Below are 19,252 nucleotides of genomic sequence, written 5' to 3' on the forward strand. Positions count from 1 at the left end.
AGTGAGAACTCCAGGCTGGCGCTCTGCTAGCCAAGGTTGGTGTTGAGAAGGGAGCTACGTATGTTGTTGTTTTCCAGGACTGTTATTTTCTCTTTGCCGAGTCGTTGACAGTGTATTCCTAGAGGGGTGAAATCCCCACTGGCATTGAGGGATTTGTGTTTATATTGTAGGGCAGGGGAGCCTGGGGACATGACGTGTGACTGGCGTCCAGCAGAGAGGAACGATGTGCTTACACACTGCCGGAATTATACACCTCACTCACAGCACACACATCAAATACAACAACAGCTAAATGTTATTTACTGTGAACTTTGAGAGGCTTTGAGAGGCTGAAGCTAAGTTTAGCTTAAGTTTAGCTGGAGTCTGATGTACAGTATACCTTTTCATGAGCACTGATCACTGTATGAGTTCATGTTAGAGTTAGGGTTAGGGTTAATGTTTTTTTGTGAACACATCGTGTTGGGAAATGTAAAGTTACCATTTTCTCTGGTTGAAATAGCACCAGCTGTCACTAAAGTAGCACTTTTGCTGAAAATGTTGCAAAATGTACTGTGTGTTCTGTAGTGAATGTTTTGTTAACGGAGTGACACTGTATCTGTGTGTCTAGTTAAACTGCATAATTCATCTCTAATTGACATGATATCTGTGTTAAAGCCACCACCTTGAACTTACATTCAAATTTGGTTTAACAATTAACAATACCTGTTTTATTCCCCTGGGACATTCCTGTATCTCACATGGTCTTGAGTGGTAAAAAGATGTGCAATGTGTGCTATGGCAAATTACGTGTGGTGTGGATTGATCCCCAGGAGGGACATAAAAATGTGCCTCAATACAACTCCAACTTTATGGAGATCATAAAATGTGTCATCCACTAATTAGATTATTTATAAACACTGACAGCAGAAACCCTCTGAAATACGGTATCACATTGACCTGTGAATGCCTTTACCTGTAGCAAACAGTCTGTTAGTGTGTAGCGCTAGCCCGAAAGGTTTAGAGCAGTGTGAATTCACAAACCTCCCCAGTGAGACGTAGGGTTTATACTGTATGTCTCTCCAACTCCCTCTTTTGCTCTCTCTCACACACACACACACACACACATACACATTTTTGTGTTGCACACTCTGCATGCATCAGGCAGTGCAGGAAGCTTCTGGACAGCTGTCTGCTACTGTATACATTATGTGTCCCTTGGCAGCCACTCTGGCAGGCAGAGGCCCATCAGAGCCTTGGGGATACACTGGCCATCCACCGGTCCTCAATTTTGGAGCTCAAATAGGCCCACCAACATACGGTAATGAATAAGGATGTGCTGTGATTTTCATCTAATATTGCACCACCCACATGCAGAACCTGATTGAGATACAGCACGGGCCTCATGGGGTAGGTGGATGGGTTGGATAGCAGATTGTTGTCATCATGGCTTGTCATTGGTTGTCACCATCTTGAAGACATCAAAGAGACACACCTCGTGAAGTCTAACAAGTGACATCGAATCTATTTGGTAATTATCTGATGAATCCATGGTTTGGCCCAAACCATCAACACACCAGTCTAATTATGGTGTATGTGCTGTATAAGTATCCATGCCTTGTGTATGTATAAACTCAGTAGTGTCTTACAGTATGTCCATTGCTTGCATTCAGGAGTACTTTTTGACTTTTTTTTAAATCCATACTGGACAGTTGCAGTTGAAAGTAAAGACCATTGATGCCTCTCCCCACAAAGATAGCCACATGATACAACTAAAAAGGACAACATATTTTGTCTATTTAAGACAAAGTACAGCACTACACATCAGCTGAGTGGGAAGGAGCTAGTGAAGACATGCATGACTGACTGCAGCAGAGACTTGAATGGACAACATGGAAAATTTGGTAAAAACAAAGGAACTAAAGCCACAGTAGATTCTAAGAGATCTTCAATCGATAGAAGACAAAAAAGAATCATGATTTTGCAGTATTTTTTAAATGACATTATGACAATAATAAGACAGGTAACTAAGTGAAAAATACTTATAATTTACAGGATGTGATGGCTGTGTGCACCACTGGTAAATAAAAGCCTAAAGCTGGTCTTTTTAGATGCCTGAACATGTCCGACATGTTTCTCACCTGTATTTGACATATTCTAATTGGTTTCTTAAAATACAAAACTGAGAATGGATATATATATATATATATATATATATATATATATATATATATATATATATATATACGAAATATCCAGATTAACCTTAGAGCATGCTTTTGTTAGGTGAAATCCCAACAGGGTACAAACAAAAATTGTTACAGCCCACTTTGATTACTAATTCCTCCCTTGCAACTGGAGATTACTGTATTTTATTTTTTTCACTACAGGGGTAGTAAGTGAATTTATGACATCTGTGAGGGGGCTATGAAGTGAGCAAGGCAGAGCAGGTGTTGCATTAAACAGCTCCTGAAAGAGATGGGAGCTATCACATGTGATCCATCTGCCAAAAAAAGACATACTGTGCCAGGAGGCATGGGAGGGGACAGCCAAAAGGATGGCACATGTGATTGAAAAGATGTGGATACTGTATTTATCCAGATGTGAGCCTTATTGTTCATGGCTATTTAAATCTATGGCAGATTTAAACCATGAGCAAAAAACCGAATGCTAATTGTATATGCAGTCGCTATAAAAGTGAGCTTCCTTCTGAAGGAGCAGCTAGACCTCTAAAAGGAATAGACTTTGAAAAAGTTGTTATGTTGCTATGAGACAAACCCTATCTCACCCAAATCTGAAAAACTTTGTATGTCGAGAAAAGAACCATTTTGATTTCCACCAGCTTTCCATCCCCAGAGGTAAGGTATTCAAATATACAAATAACAGGGACGCTTAATAAAATACATGTTGGTACTTGTCAAGCTCAGTCATCTCTACTGCAGCTCAGAAATGTTGAGCGGGTACAAAATGTTCAAAAGAAAAAAATCCTCATGCAATATTTCTACTCAATAGCGAGACGATTTCAATTCTTTATTAGCTACAGTGCATTATAGTGGATTCAGAATACATATATGCAAGTTCAACCTTCACAACAATTATTTCTCATGTGGACAGCTTATGCATTAGAAATGTCATGCAGGGATCAGACACCAATGTCTAGCATAAGCACGGTAATACAAACTCAACATCTTTTCTTCTGAGTCTTTTTCTAGGCTTTATCATGGATTTATCATGGATTCTGACTTCCGATTTCTACATGTTATTAGTATTCAGCTGAATTCATTGAAAATTACAGTTCCCAGTTCCGATCAGTTCACACATCTTAGTGTGAGAGAAACTAACACTGGCACAAGTAATTTTAAAGGATGCATGAGAAAACATTGTTGGAATATGGCACTATTAATGTCCTTTTAAATTAGCACCACTGCCAACACCATTAATAAACTGCTAAAACACATGCTGCTTTGTAAATGAATAAAAAGCTTCCCAATACTGATAGGACAATGGGTAAGCAGGGAGCGGGTAGGGGGGTCTGAGGGGTTGTTACAGAAATCCAATAAAGAGAATCTCAACCAAGAGTCGTCAAGCTGAAGGAGAATGGTAGGACACCAATTGAGGGCTGGTAGGATGTAGAGTAAGTAGCCTCCAGACAATTGTCAGAGGGGAATGACTTTGCCCTCCCATGGTTCATAGAGGAAGATCATGTTTAAGGCATCTATAGGATCACTTGACCCCCTACAGAGGCTGGTGGAGGGTGTTGGTTGCCACTGGTGAGTTGGCGGGTGGCACACAAACATCTGTCTCCAGTGTGCAATTTGGTTAGACTACACCAGCCTGATCCAGAGAAAGGCAACTCCAAAAACCAAGAGCTGCAAAAAGTAATGCCTGTCTGGCAACTACACACTTCATTTTTAAATGCCTTGAACAACACTTATGGAAGCAAAGTTTCTATGTATTAAGGAGAGAGGTGTAGTAGGACAAGCGATTGAGACAGCATCTTTTACTTATGATTGCAAAGAGCCTGTGTTTACTTTCTTACCTCCAGAGTGAGATGGAGGACCACACAGCAGCACCACCCCCTGTCCCTCGCGAACTGACACAGAGCTTCTTCGGTGGGTCTTGAAGTTTTCCAAGTCTGAAAAATAATAACAAGCATTATGTAAAACTCCACGCTGAATTTGGTCTGACAAATCTTTGATAGTTTGGCAAAAAATCTTGTTTGTGCAGTGCAACAAATTAGGGGAAAATCTAAAGAATTGAAAAGACTTGCTTATATTAAAAAAAATCATCTTCGCAGCAGTGCTAAACATCTAAAATATCAAAAATAAACTTCGGTCAGACAAGTCGTGAATATTATATTTAGTGGGAGACTAGAGATGAATAGTCATGATGGAAATCCCTCTGAGCCGTGCCTTCTGCAGTAAGTATAGACATTTGGGGGTGGTAAACAGCCTACAGCTTTGCCTCAGGCTAACTTACCACCCCCTGTGCATGTGTATTTACTGAGGTCATCCAAGTCTCACTGTGAGAATGCCACAAATAATGTTAAGAAGTAAAGAAAAACACCATGAAAACAACAATTTCTCTAAAGAATGGGGGCAAACAATTGTATATTCCTAAAACAATGGAAAGTGTTTGGAAGCATCACTTCACAGGAGACTATTACTATCTTAAAAACACTACTACTAATATCAATTGTTGAGGAAGACAGCAAAGACTAGGGTCTGAGATTATGAATTGAACATGAGCAAACAAAAAAGTGCTATATTGGTCCAATGTACGTATGTGAATAAACCAATATGGGCCATAAATGGGGGCTTCTAAACAAATGAGCACTATTGCAATCTGCAGCCCCTCCGGTATGCAGACAGTATTTTGCTTGGCTAGGTCACACATGAAGGATTTTAATGGCTCAAGTGGTTATCATGTTTCCATTGTCTCTTATTCATCACACTCACCACCACAAGCGTTACAAAGCAATTCAAAAATGGCTTAGAAACTGAAATTACCTTTTTATTTAAACTAATTTATGTTCGACAATTTATGGAAAAACAATAACAGGTCGCAACTGCTTTCTGCAATTCCTGCCACTATTGTTGCCTGGCGGATCTCTGTAAAGGTAATTCAGAGAGCACAGAACGCTCTTCATGGATGAGTGTGCTGAGAAGTCTCAGGTGGGAGGTGGATAAATATGTTTCAATTGGGAACTTCTCAATGCTTTTTAAAAGCCGCTAAGCAATGATTAGATTTGGAATAATGCCATACCATAGAAATTAAAGGAGTGGGCCTGTAAACATATAAATTAGCTTTGAGAGACAGCTGCACAGACAGGTACTGTAGCTATCTCACAATGACAAAAAAGCAGTGAGCTGGAAGACTAATTCCCATAATTCCAACGATGTCCGCTTGGTACTTGCCAAACATGGTATTCCATTTTGTTCATTTGTAATGACACTGTCTGAAGTGGGGACAGTATGAACAATCTACTGTAAGTGATGCAAAATGCCACAACTGTACACACATGGGCTGTATTAGAATTAATTTGACCATTGGGGACATAGATAGTGATGGGAAGGGCATTCATATTTCATATCTCTTTACCAAAAGGAGGGAAAAGACAAATCTATTTGAGGAGTGATATGGCAGATTTAAGTGCATATATTGTCTAAATTGGATTAATTAACCTTAATTAACCTTGCACTGTAATATGTTCCATATTGTCATGTCACCTCGAGCAGCGGTGCAGGAATGAAAGCTTTCTTTTCAGGGCAGCTCAATGGAAAGTCTCAAGCGTTGTTCCAACCAACCCGATTTGAAACTAGATTGCTGATTAGTTCTGCTCCAGGAGCAGATTTAAATGTAAAATTACTGGGCTCACTGATTTATGAAGAGGACTATAAGGTCAGCTAATATATGTCATATTGGCTATGGGACAAGTCTATTAAGAGGCAGGCTTTAATTATTTCTTAAAACATAAATCTCCTCTTAACCCAGGAACACACTTTTACTAATAGCTATTTGAGACTCTTAAGCTCTATTAAGAAAAGCAATTCCTTGCATTTTCCCACAGATTAATATGAGATTTGGCAATTTAGAGTCAATTATACAGTATGCATCTACCTCAGCAATTTAACTGATCTCTAAAAAAGCAAGGGAGAGCAACATGTCATATTGCTATATCACTGTAAAAAAGAAAGACTATTTATTGTAATTCATACCATAATTCATAACTTGATGGAACACATGTCAAACATGAAATTCATTTCAATTACTACTACTAAGCACATAGGTAAGCTAGTAACAGTAAAATCTAATAGCAACAAGCCACTAGGTTGACTGTGCATATTGTCTACAGGTAAAGACTTTATTGGAGCAGTCTAGACCACTTGAGTTTGTTTAATCAAAACAGCTTGAATTTATAGCTTGCAAGTGTCCCGTGCATGTGGGCATGTGGGTGTAATTCTGTGTCTAGTTGGTCCAATCTGGCAACCGTAGAATGGCAACAAAAGCTTTTGAGTGGCACCGCCACCCACTTTCATCTGAGCACAGGATAGGATGTTAGATAAAAGCCCCAGAGAGCCCCGAAAATTGTGAGCCTGAAGGAACAAAGTGGACAAAAGAATTGCACATCTAAGGTACTGAATTAATTTCAAAAAGTATCTTTTTGGCATCATTTTGGATTGAGATAAAAGCTCTTGTAGTAATAACAAGAGGCGGTACTGGACTATTTTATTACAAGTGCAGGAAGCCATTTTTGATCATCTCTGTCCTGATAAAGGGATGTTTTAATGGAAATAGCACAGAGAAATAAAATATTAGAGGTAAAATCCAACTATGCCCCCCTCCCCCCTCCCCACTCTCCACAACCAAAAAAGAGCAAAGGAACCATTGTTTCAAAAGAGCCTGAAGAGCCCAGCAGAAAGCCTTATTACTGTATGATACAGCTCACGCCATATAATAAGAGTAGCCTACAGAGAGAGGGGGACAGTGTGGGGGACTTGACCAAAAGCATGTTCTTCTGAGCACACACAGCTGTGCACTCTTTTTGTTCAAAAGAAAGCATGAAAGCATGCAGTAAGGCCTTCAAGGGACATCTCAAACAATTCACATGACAGTCTCAACAAAAGAGAAAAGCCTTGTGCGCATTGGCAAGCAACTACTCTTCCACAATATATTAAAACATCCATCAACAAATATAACAAATAAACATGCAGTATAAGAGGGGAAATACAGAAGACACATTTTGCACAATAACTTACATCAAATGTTGAAAAGTGAACTAGCTAACGATGATAAATCAGCGTTTGAATGAGTAAATGTGATGATCTATCCAGAGCTATTAGTATCCATTATTGTAAAGCTGGGATGACATTACATACTATGATCCAGATTACCCTGATGATCACATCCCAGCCACATAAGCATCTTAAATGCCAGCAAAACTAATTATACTTCAACGAGGCTGTCCGACCTTAAATATGTGATTCATTACAGCAACCAACTCCTTGAGGTAGATTTACTAGCTATTCTCTTCACAAGCGCTGGGGTGGGCAAGCGTCTCTTTCAACAATTGGTCACAGAGTAATTGAATAATTTTCTCAATATGGCTTTTGTCAGATATGTATCATACTCTGCTAAATGACATCACATAATGCAAATGACATAACATAACAAGTAATTCAAATACTTTTGCAACAGTATTCTAGATTGAACTATACAGTAGAGTTTGTACTTTTACTTTCAGAGCAGGATGTGCAGGGCTATAGCTACAGTATGTCTCCTTGATGGTTAGGATCCTGGGGAGTCTTTTGATGGTGAGTGCAAAAGCACTGTGTTGAGTCCTACTTCCCCTTCCGTTTAACTCAGAAACCAACCCCTGAGGTGCAAGGCAGTCTGTTTTCAGTTTCAAGTAAGGTTCCTCTTTGCACACTTAACTTACAGCACCTTTTTGCTGAACTTTTGCATTAAATAATGCAGTTGGGTTTAAAGGTTCACTAAATTAGTGAATGAGAGTGTTTTGTTTTCATTTTGTTCAAACATCATTTAATTTCAGTAAGAGGGAGAACATTGTATGATATCAGTTGCTACAGCATAGAGGTAAATTGAGTGCAACATCACTCTGTGTAAAAATAACTAAAACCAGAATGTAGCGATGAACTATTTACACTTAATTAACTAGAGTGACTCTAGACTCTCTACACACTAGCACAACAGCTGGAGAGTACAGTAGTCTTCAGGATTTATCTACATTTAAACGAGGGATTCACTTACACCCTCTATAGCTTGATGTCTACTCTTGTGAATTAGGGAGAATTTCCCACCATGCTAAGCAAATCCAAGACACTCAAATCACTGGAGGGAGGGGGGAAGGGGGGGATCTAGAGCAGATGGAAAAAAAGATGAAAAAAAACAACAAAGATAGGACATCTGTTTATGCACACGCTCAGTTAAATGAATACATATCCCAGAGCTCCATACTAAAGGCTCAATCTGACTGTTCAGTGGCAAAATGTTCAGAGAAATATTGTATGTCCTTGGTCTAACTCAAAACTTTAGCACACTACAAAACATTGCATTACATTCACAGTGTGACCAGCAGAGTAGCTCTCATATAACAAGTTGGCCCTGTTATCAGGTATTGGATATACAACCTATTCATCAGTATGACTTATGGGTGTACATCTTTTACATAATCACTGATAAAAAAATCTATGGAAATACTAATCAAGGGCAGCCCGTATTGAGTGAGAGAGGCCTTCGATCCATCAGTTACCGTTGCCTCAGTAGACAGGACCAACTCCTCACCAGGATGAGCACCATCCATCAAAAGTTCAGGAGAGGAAAGGGAATGCCGAATCATTTGGAGCACTGCCATTCCCATAGAATAACCTTGAAGACCCCTTTCGATATCTATACTAAGCAAACATATAGTATGCCTAACACTGAAGAATACGTATAACATATAAACGATGTTACGCATAAACGGGTTAAGGCTATGTTATAATTACCCAACAGGTAACTAGTGGATAAACAAAAATGTATACCATATACAAAATTATGACTAAAATATTTCTTCTTAAACACATACAGTATGTTGTGTAGACAAACATGATATTCCTAAAGGAAAACATAATACATAAAACAAATGGTACTTGTTTTAGACAACTCTTCCCTTGTCTTCAGTGTCACTACCACATCATGGACATGAAAATGAGCAAATGGAAAACTGGCCATTGTTACCAGTAAGTGCAGCAAGAAGCAACAAATCTAACAGATTGTTAGATGATTTGCATAAACCTAAGCAAACAAATTGTAGATTTCATCAATCAGGGTGGAGTCTGTCCTGGGGTTAGAAGTTGGGTTGAATTAATGATAAATCCATGAATTCTAAGCTAGAATGAAACAAGTGTACAGTAAACATGTTGTCCCCCAAGAATGATGTACTGTAGCACCCCTCCGTGTGTGAATTGGTGACAATTATTCAAATGTGTGTTTTGTGGATTAATGAGAGAGAGAATAAAAATATTTGAATCCATTGTTGGAAATTAAAATTTGATAGCTGTCTATGGACGTTATGTCAGATAATGGACGGTTTGATAGGGAGATGCATTGTAAAAAAATATATTTCTTTTTTATAGGCAGACAATAGACATTTTTACTGATATAAGTCTTGGACTATACTGATAGTAACATTATGGTTGAGATATTTTCATCAATCCATTGTTTTCTATCATTTACACTTACGCAAATGGTCTCTATTCAGTAGGCATGTAAGATGCTATTAAGGTATTTGCTGGTGGGGGCCAAAAAGTGTAATTACAGAAAATCGAATGGGCGGAGCTTATATAGCTGCAAATATGTAGCACATTTCTTGACAATAGCTCAAATGGGACAGGAGATATGCTTGTGCAAAGTTTGGGCCAATCAGTGTAATTAGAATTTCAGTTGTTTACTCTAGCCCCCCCCTTGGGACCAATCAGTGTAATGTTGTAAATGCCGGGGACAGGACTCAGTAGGACGGGATTTAATCCACTGCTGATAGCAGTTTCCTGCAAATGTTTTGTTTTTAGTTGTTTTATTTTTATCTTTAGACTTTCTTTTCATTCACTATGATATGTTTTAGAGGGAACCATGGAAACGTATCACACATATCACAACACCAATTATGTGTTCTAAAACGATTGACGTGAGGAACATGATTAAGACACTATGCATGAATTCACTATCAATGCCTCTTTTAATTAAAAACACTTTCTCTATCCAGAACTCAATTACTGAGTCAGGAGGCAGAGTGCTTTCCGTAGACAACAGCAGTGCATTGCCTATGACATTCTTTTTTCATTTCCTATGGATCTACTGACAAGGTTTTCCATATCTGTGCAATTAAGAAACCCAATTCAGGAAAAATGGTAAAAAAAACATATCTGAAATAAGTAGTTTTGGGACTATCTTCTATCTATCTACGGTTCATTATTCCTAACTCTTTTCCATTAAGTTATGTCTGCAAGGTCAAACTCCAGCTGAATTATCACAAAGCATATTTTCAATCACTAAATAGCCAACTTTCATTCTGACTTTCTGGATGAAAATGGTATTGATTGATAGCTTTGCTATAGAATTAATGTTAAGAGCAATAACTTACTCCATTCATTTAATCTGCACATAGACAGAATGCATTATTGATTCAGTGGAAATATGCTGCAGCTCTTAAATATATTAAATGTCAGTACGCACATTACAGTGAAAAGGCAATTTCGCTCATAAAAAGCAAATGTTATTCACAGACTTCAACAACAATTATAATATCCACCATTTTCAAGATCAGGAATACATTGCATATAGTACGTAAAAGGAGTCAGATAAAAAAAAAAATAGCACATGACAATCAGTTCAAAACTAGTGTTAATAAGGTCACATCCACCAATCATAACATTAGTAAGTATTGCACTTTTCTATGATTGGTACAGTATATTTCCTCTTTAACTTTTGTCTTTTAACTTTTGTCTTTTAAGAAATTAAATCTTCTAAAACATTTGGTTTTATAGGTTTTCTTCATTTGGGAATGATTCATGTGGTTTTCTATGATATAATGTAGCTCTCTTATGTTTTACAAATTGCAGGATACACTCTCTAATAATATCAGCTGCCCTTTAAATTATTATCTTGAACCTGCACCATTCAATCATGGTGTGGAGTTAATTAAGCTATACCAAGAGTAATAAACAAGATGGATGACACCCAGTCACAGATGCATGCCCTGACTATGTGACAACAACTGAAGGCTGGTAAGGTCAGACCCCGGCAATTGATGGAACTGTCACTGTATCGCCCTATAGTGACAGTGGAGTTCCCTCACAGAATCGGATTGTTCCTGCCCAAGGGTGAGACTCGGCCAGACCAGGGGACTAAACAAATGGCCTGGGAGAGATGTGGCGGCCTTGTTCCAAACGTGAGCCATCAGAATTCAATCTGAGGAAGCCATCATTCATGCACTGTCAATGTTGTCATTTAAGCATGTCCGATAACTGGGAGAGCAGTGAGCAGCCTATTGAGTTCCTCTTAATCTAGCAAAAAGGCTTAATGAAACCCAGTCTGTCAGTTATACTCTTCAAAGCCCTACAGATATCTTACTTTACAACATTTAGATCAAATATAGAAGATTTTATCCATTCTGAGATAAGATGGTTTCTGTTTAGTTTTATGATCACTATGACATTATTTTTACTTGGCATATAATACATTGAGCAACTTTTACTTTATTTTGTGGCCACAGAGTTTTACCGATACATATTTGCAATAGGCCTTAACTGTAACTTAGTGTATTTTGACTAACATCCAAACTTGAGGAGACTAATGGAGTTTAACTCTTTTAAGTTTTGTAGCTTCATGTTTCAGCCGTATCAGGGACAAATATCTGCACCCTGACAGAAAGAGGACTCTTGAGTCAGAGCACTAGGAGCTGCAACTCCCCAGGGAGATGATTCCATGTTGATCATTTTATCAGGCAGGACACGATATACTATCACAAGTCCCACTGACATATCTTTTATGTCACATGCCCTCACACTGGTAACTGGTACAGTTTGATCAGAAAGACAACAAAAAATTGTTTGCAACTTACATGCAAAGGTTAGACTGGCCTCTCGGCTGACGATGGTCCCAAAAGAGTTGGAGGCGAGGCACTGATATGTTCCAGCATCCTGGTCTTTATTCAGATGGCTGATTCGGAGGTTGCCTCCAGAGAGGCTGTAGTGTGAGTCTGATCTAGCTGTGATCGCCGTGCCATTCAGTTTCCACCTACAAACAAAAACATTAGCAAATAAAACAGCTAAGAATCCCCGGTGAGACTTTATTGTACAACTATCTGCCTTTAAACAGTCTTTAAACTGTCTGCATCCAACTACAGAATACTGTAAATCCAGTTTACAGTACTGTAGGCCTATTCTGGACAATATGAGATTTTGTGGTTGTATGACCAAAGCAAAGCAAGAGTGTGAATTTGACCCTTATTTGATTAATTGATTTTCAACAAGAGGATTAAGGCCCTCAAACCATGCCCCCATCTTAGAATTAATCTAAGTAGTGAACCATTGATGCCCAGTGCACCATGGAGCAGAAAAGACTCCACTCGCCAGGAATACATAACATTGGTGGCCATCCATCTTGCTAGACACCCATTCAAACAGCATAAAAATGCAGCTTAATCATTACAGAGCAGCAATTAAAACTAATGGGTACACCCTGCATTTTGCACTTTTGCATTCTAGACCAGGCTACATGATTATCATTGGTATTAGCAGTGATCAGTGAAGGATACAGTATAATTCACTTATGAAAGCAGCAGGTTCCTCAATCCTTCCACATCCAGTAGGTCAGAACTTATTATAACGAACAATGGTGGGGAGAAATTAATACTGGTAAATTCCGGTAGTGGAGGTGTGAACCCGTAACTTACGCAAAACGCCTTGACACAAAAGGCTTTGATACATGTGTCTCATTATCAATGATGTCCAGCCCTGTTACAACAAAACTAAAAAAGGCATTTCGCAGATGAGTAAGCATGATAGGTATTCTTAATCACTTTATCGGGAAATGGGCGATGCAAATCATGATTAGGGTCCAAGGCGATTAGTCCCTGATTATTTCTTTGGAGGGAGGAGAATAATTGATTGTCTGTATAGATTCCAAAAGGCTGTACAAATAGGACAAATTTGTCAAAGGGTTGTTTAAAATATCTCCATTAGTTTGGTCTATCTTTGCTTTTATGAATGAAGAGGGAGACTCACACACTGTACAAAGATGATGGCCCTCTGTTTTATTAGCTCACAGTATACACACTACAGTAGACACTACATTCTCCAGAGCCTTACTATTACCCACAATAGAGAGGGGGAAAGGTCCAGTCTTATAAGGCAATTCCAGCTATTCATATCGAAGCAAGGAAAACAAGAACACACATAAATATTTAACCGCACAATGAACATCACTACTCAGACACTACTCAGAGAACCTGGAATTCATAGGAAGAGGAGTCTCTGAATGGTCCTAGAGAGTATGATCCCGGAGTATTCATCAGTTCTCATATCAAGCTGAAATATGTGCTGAGATTTGTTTGTGTTTCAGACAAAAATGTTTTTCTCAAAGAGCCTGAGCCACAATGAAAGCACTCAATGAAGCAACCATTTGAATATCAAAAGCTGCTAATTATTTCACTGACAATGAATCATTGGATGCCTTATCTGTGACTTTCTAAGACATTACAGGAGATAGCAAATTGGGCCATATAAAAGGACATTATATGAATGATGTATCAGAGTGAGTTATCATGTTACAAGCCACAAAGACTACAGACCGTACTAGCCATCTGAGGGGATCACTGTCAATCCATCAATATGCTGTTACTTCTAATTTTCACATGCTTTACAGTGGGATGTGTTAATACACATTATTTAATGTGTCTTACAAAAATGACAGATTGAAAATGACTTGCCCTACGACTGTCAAGGTCCTTCTGTGACAAAGCGGCTTACCTGATGAAAGATAAGACAGCTAGCTTTGACTGATATGGTGATTGTGAGAAAACTCATGATTCTACTCGTCTTTAGATCAAAAGTGGAGGAGGGAATAAGTGAGTGAGTAAGGTCAACACTAAGATGAAAATCAATGATCCTGTCATAGACATCCTCATGACAATGATTCTTGTATTGAATTGCAAAACTAATATCACCGCTTTGATGCATTGAGCAATGCATTAAATCAAGTACATGTACTGTACATGTTGCAGATAATGTAATAATCCTATTTACTATCAATCACTCTAGAGGAGGACACCAGCTCCATTTGTTAAGCACATGCTTTATGCAATCATGTTCCAACAGGCCGTGCATACAGTGGCATAATACCATGCCATCTGGCTTATGACTTTGTGGAATGTTCGGCGGTCTGTTCCTTTTCTTAAGCCTTCTGTATGGTGCTTTGTGTTCAGTTGAGAAAAACAAATAGAAACAGCAGAAGAGAACAAGGTTTCGTCTATGTAGTTAAGAATTCTTAGGAGCTTTATGCTAATAGAGATAGAAAGCTTTAAAACATATCAGAGGATGAGTGACATTTAATGCAAACCTCTAAGGTCAACCAGTCACAGTATACGATTGTGTGATGTGCAGTTAATGAACTTTGAACATGATTTAGTCTGCGGCTGCCCACGAGAAGACATCCTTAGAAGGCAGCCCAGGCTCTGACAGGACTGTACAGCAACCTTGACAGGAAACAGCTGATTAGGTCATCCTTTAAGCTGCCTCAATCCCAAGTATTAAATTTACCAATCCTTCTAAATCTCACCCCAGCAATTTCAGTCAGCAAACACGATTGATTTGAACCTTGTAGTTGCCAGAGATACAACATACTAACCTTTCGATAGACTAATGAACCATGCAGGGAAGAAATAGAAGAGAAAAGAGACTATTGTTGCACTTTTCCAGTAAGTATTTGAATTGATACATAAAAAGCCCCACTCTGCATTTTGTGATAGAGGGAACTTACTCTAATATTGCATACGTAAAGAGGTAAACCCTGTGGTGTGGATATGAATTCCTAGCAATTCTTAATACCTTCAGGTAATGATTGGTGCTAGATAGTTATCTAGGGAGACACTACCTGCAGCTTGAAACATAACCAAACCACTAATTATCTGAAATTGCTATACACCTACCCTGTGCAATCACAATTGTAATTTTACAATGGTTGTATTACATCTGTGATGTAATATGACCAAAGGACACACATGCTATCTTATGAAGTAAATAATTTATTTGAATTGAATTGGAAGTCATCTTTTTATCTTTTATTTATCTGTGTGCTCTACACTGTACTGTACATCGGAATAAATGCAAATTCACCAAACATAAAATGACTGACCCACAATAATGGGGAATGTTTGTGGTGTACAATGTGTGCTCCTTTGTAGTGTACTGACCGGTAGAGGGGAGGTGGGCTTCCCTGGGCCTCACAGCTGAACACCACCTCCCTGTTCTTCTCCAGGGAGTCCACAGGAAACACAATGCTGCCAGGCTGCTTGGTGAAGACTGGGCTCTGCTGGACGCTGCTCTCTATAGGGGAGAGGGGAGAAACAACACACTCCACTTACACTCGGACACCAAACCTGCTTGCAAAACAGGCAATTAGTCAGTGGCAGCAAACAGGCTGAGGCCAGCCCTGGTAAACCATTAGGAGGAGCAAACCACAAGCAGACAAAACATATCAATTAATTCTGCATGTCACAGCACTGTGGCAAGGAGAAGAATTATTTGAGGTGAGACGTGTCTTCAAAAGCTATTTAGGCGGTAACAGGATAGCTCCTGATTTATACTGAACAACAGTCAGGAACGCATTTTCATTTGCCTTTTGTCAACTTGTGTCCTATTTTCCCAGAGTGCTATTGGAGTAGTTGTGTCCCTGCAGACGTTTAAGCAATTAGTCGTGTGGTTAGTGTTCCTCAGCTGTGGTTTGTATTCTCTGCGTGGAATGACACCCTGAACGGAAGTGTCCATTACTCCATGGACAGTTGGGGATCCAATGGGCTATGTGTGCATGACTTCACAAAAGCCTTTAGTGTCAGTAAGCCATGGGATAAAGGATAAGTGACAGCCTTTGTAACCATCTTACCTTTGGCCTAGAATGTCATTAGATGTGATTCAAGGGGTTATACACCACATTACCCAGCCAATCTCTAGCCATTTTCACTGTAGGCTGCATCAGACTGTGTATCTGTGAAGTCATTTTCAAAGACGTAGAGAAGCAACACTTCTCTAACACCTGGTTGTGCTAAGCATGACAACAAGTTATTCATGACTGAGTCTTGATTTGTTTAAAACATCTAAGGTCAGTGGTGTTATTGATGGGCGGCAGGGGTGCACATTGCCTCTACAATAGCGATCCAGGCCACTTATTTTGTCACAGAGATAGAAAAGCTTTTTAGCAACAGGAGGCATCAATTGTGCCATAAATAACAAAGCTGTTCAAAACACACTGACTTTCATTATTCAATGTGTTGTTTAAATAAGCAATAACAGACAAAACACCTTAAGGTGGAAATTATTTCATAGCTTTTGAGGTACCCTCCACAAATGGCACAATTTCTAAAATGACATACTTTGATGCCCTGTGAGCAACCATTCAGACTACATGCTAATTCGGGAAAAGATAAACTGTGCTTTCCCCCCAGAACTTTTCTATAAAACTGTTATAAAACTGAAGGCTGTTGTTTCTTTGGAGATCTTCTCAAATGGGTCTCCCCTGAGGAAGAGAGGAAAACAAAAGCCAAACACTCTGGAGATGCCACATAACTGATAAGGTATTGAAACAAAACAAAAACCCATTATAGAGTTAGTGTGAGACAGACTTCTTCCTGCAAACCAAGCTATCATTTGCCTGTCGTCAAACTGGTGTACAGTATGCATGTGAAGAAACTGACAGGTGTTTCAGGAGTAGCTTTCATATGATTTGAAGTGATTCATGTCTAAAGTGGCTGAATGTTCAGTTGCATGAAGTCTATATTAATACATACTATTGCCTCCGCAACACTACCCTAAAAAAAGATACTTTCGTTTTTTCAAGGTAGCTAACCCTAACCCACCTCATAATGACTTGCTTTACATTTGTTAGCCCCCATAGAGCAGCATTAGAATATCTCTAACCCTACAAAGACATACTACACTAACTACAGTAAAGCATATGTTACTCTTAATCCAGCACTCTATAGAAACAGGTAAAAGTAGGTCACCATTACTGCACCCCATATTCATCTAAGCCAGGTATCTTTAGAAGACTCCCAGTTGGCCCTGTACACTTGAGACTGACTGAATGATAAAACATGTTGATTTCTTTTTCTCCATAAGATTCCAGCTTCATGGTACTCATCTGCATAAGACGTGTCAGTGAAAACATGTGAGGTGAAAGCACTGGGGTACTGCCTCTGGGAGGGAGCCCCAGCATACTGAAACCCCACCGCTCTCAAATTGGTTGCTGCATTCATTATTGTGACACTCACACGCTTCTCCATTTGTCATGTGAAATGCAGGTTATGAGAGAGAATACGTGTTTGGAAACTTTCCCATGCCAGTCTTTTATTGTACCATATCCAGGATACTCCACATCATCTACTGCACTGTAAAACATTCCCATTGAGAGAGAAGGAACTCAGTTAAAGCCCCCATTATGTCTTATTTATGTACAGCGATTTGAAATTAAATAGATTAGAGTTCAAATATAATTAGGGTCTATGATGCATGGGCCCTATTGGAAAATGAGGATATAATCATAGATAATTGCAACTATCTGTGATTATTGTTAGGATCTGCAGTAGGACCAAGCAATTGAATTGCACCCTGACTATTTATGAGATGACCTTCACAAACTTGTAATGGACATGATGTTCCAGCTTTAATACAAGTTTAGATGATAGATGATTAAACTTGTTTATTCCAGAGGTATGGAACAATATGACTGAATTAAACAGAACACAGTGAAAATATACTGTATATATTACTAATTAATATCTACTGTATACTGTATGTGCCACCATGGGGTTCTCCTTTAATTTGCTGGAGACACTGTATCGTACTGTACAAACAATGTAAATTAGTTAAAATATAATTATTCAATGAGTAAATTGCATGTACGAAGGTTTGCTGCTTGCAGGACTCTCTACTGTCCCTTGTTGATTGAAATAAGATGACAACATATTGTGTGTGTGTGTGTGTGTGTGTGTGTGAGAGAGAGAGAGAGAGAGAGAGAGAGAGAGAGAGAGAGAGAGAGAGAGAGAGAGATTATTGTATAAAGATGATTTCCATATTGCTGCATATTGCTTATTTGAGTGGTAAATATACTGTCTTTGTGGCAAGTAGGATGCAAATCAATTCATGACTCAACTTGCAACCATTCAACAGGTCAGTAAAGATTAGCTGATTATTTCACAAGTGCATAGATCTGGTATGGGAGTGAATATGTCAGAGTGGTGTGTTTGTGAGGTTTAATAGAATGTCTGTGATATAGGATTTTTCTCATCCACTTGTCCTCTCACTGCATCACACTTGGGCGTAATTGAACTTGTTTTGTTTTCCCTCAGACAGACGCGTCATCACAGTCCTCACCGGGTAGACTGAATTCCCCAGTGAAGTGACAGACATGTATCCAAGTCTGAGGGGCATAATGCCCTCTTCCCTGGATGCATGATGTAACAAGAACACACAATAGAGCCACACCGTACAGTTACTGTAAACGGTGGAGAAAAACAGACCAGAATGTCCACCTAACAAGGGAATTTAGCGTACTAATCTTTCAAGCAGTATTACATATGTGCATAAAATTGATAATCTCATATCTGTTTACTGTGTACAACCATATTCGCAAGCACTTCCATACACTTATCACATTAGCCAAGTTTGATTTGTCTTGCATCATCCAAAGTTCCATGGCAACTAGACATGCCAGAAAAACAACAACAGACGTCCAACATGAGTCACAGTGACTTGCTCCATCCTAGGCATTATGGGATTGAACAAAAGTTGACATGATCGTAGTAAAGTGAAGTTTTAATTAAACTTCACATCTTTAGAGTGATGATTAACGGGAGAGTGGGCTCTGTTCTTGTTGAACAGGTGCACACGCCCTTTGGGAGGCAGGGGGTGTAAACCACAGCAGAACAGCCCATCCTGCCCCTGGCTCTGCCTCTGCCAGGAGCACTGCTGATCAATGCTCCCTCCCAGCCTCGCAATTAGCA

General features: G+C 39.1%; 1 protein-coding gene across 2 annotated transcripts in view; it reads right to left on the reverse strand.

The window, feature by feature from the left end:
• The window catches only part of cntn4 (contactin 4), a 92,125-nt gene that overhangs the window by 45,710 nt on the left and 27,163 nt on the right, over nucleotides 1–19,252 (reverse strand). For both annotated transcript variants that reach the window (XM_083668702.1, XM_083668701.1), the window contains exons 3-5: nucleotides 15,449–15,581; nucleotides 12,098–12,273; nucleotides 4,016–4,111 (exon numbers count right to left, since the gene is read on the reverse strand). In XM_083668702.1, coding sequence (XP_083524828.1) covers nucleotides 4,016–4,111; nucleotides 12,098–12,273; nucleotides 15,449–15,581 — 405 coding nt within the window. The remainder of the gene's footprint in view (nucleotides 1–4,015; nucleotides 4,112–12,097; nucleotides 12,274–15,448; nucleotides 15,582–19,252) is intronic.

Source organism: Argentina silus (genome assembly GCF_951799395.1).
Source record: "Argentina silus genome assembly, chromosome: 4".
Lineage (NCBI taxonomy): Eukaryota > Metazoa > Chordata > Actinopteri > Argentiniformes > Argentinidae > Argentina > Argentina silus.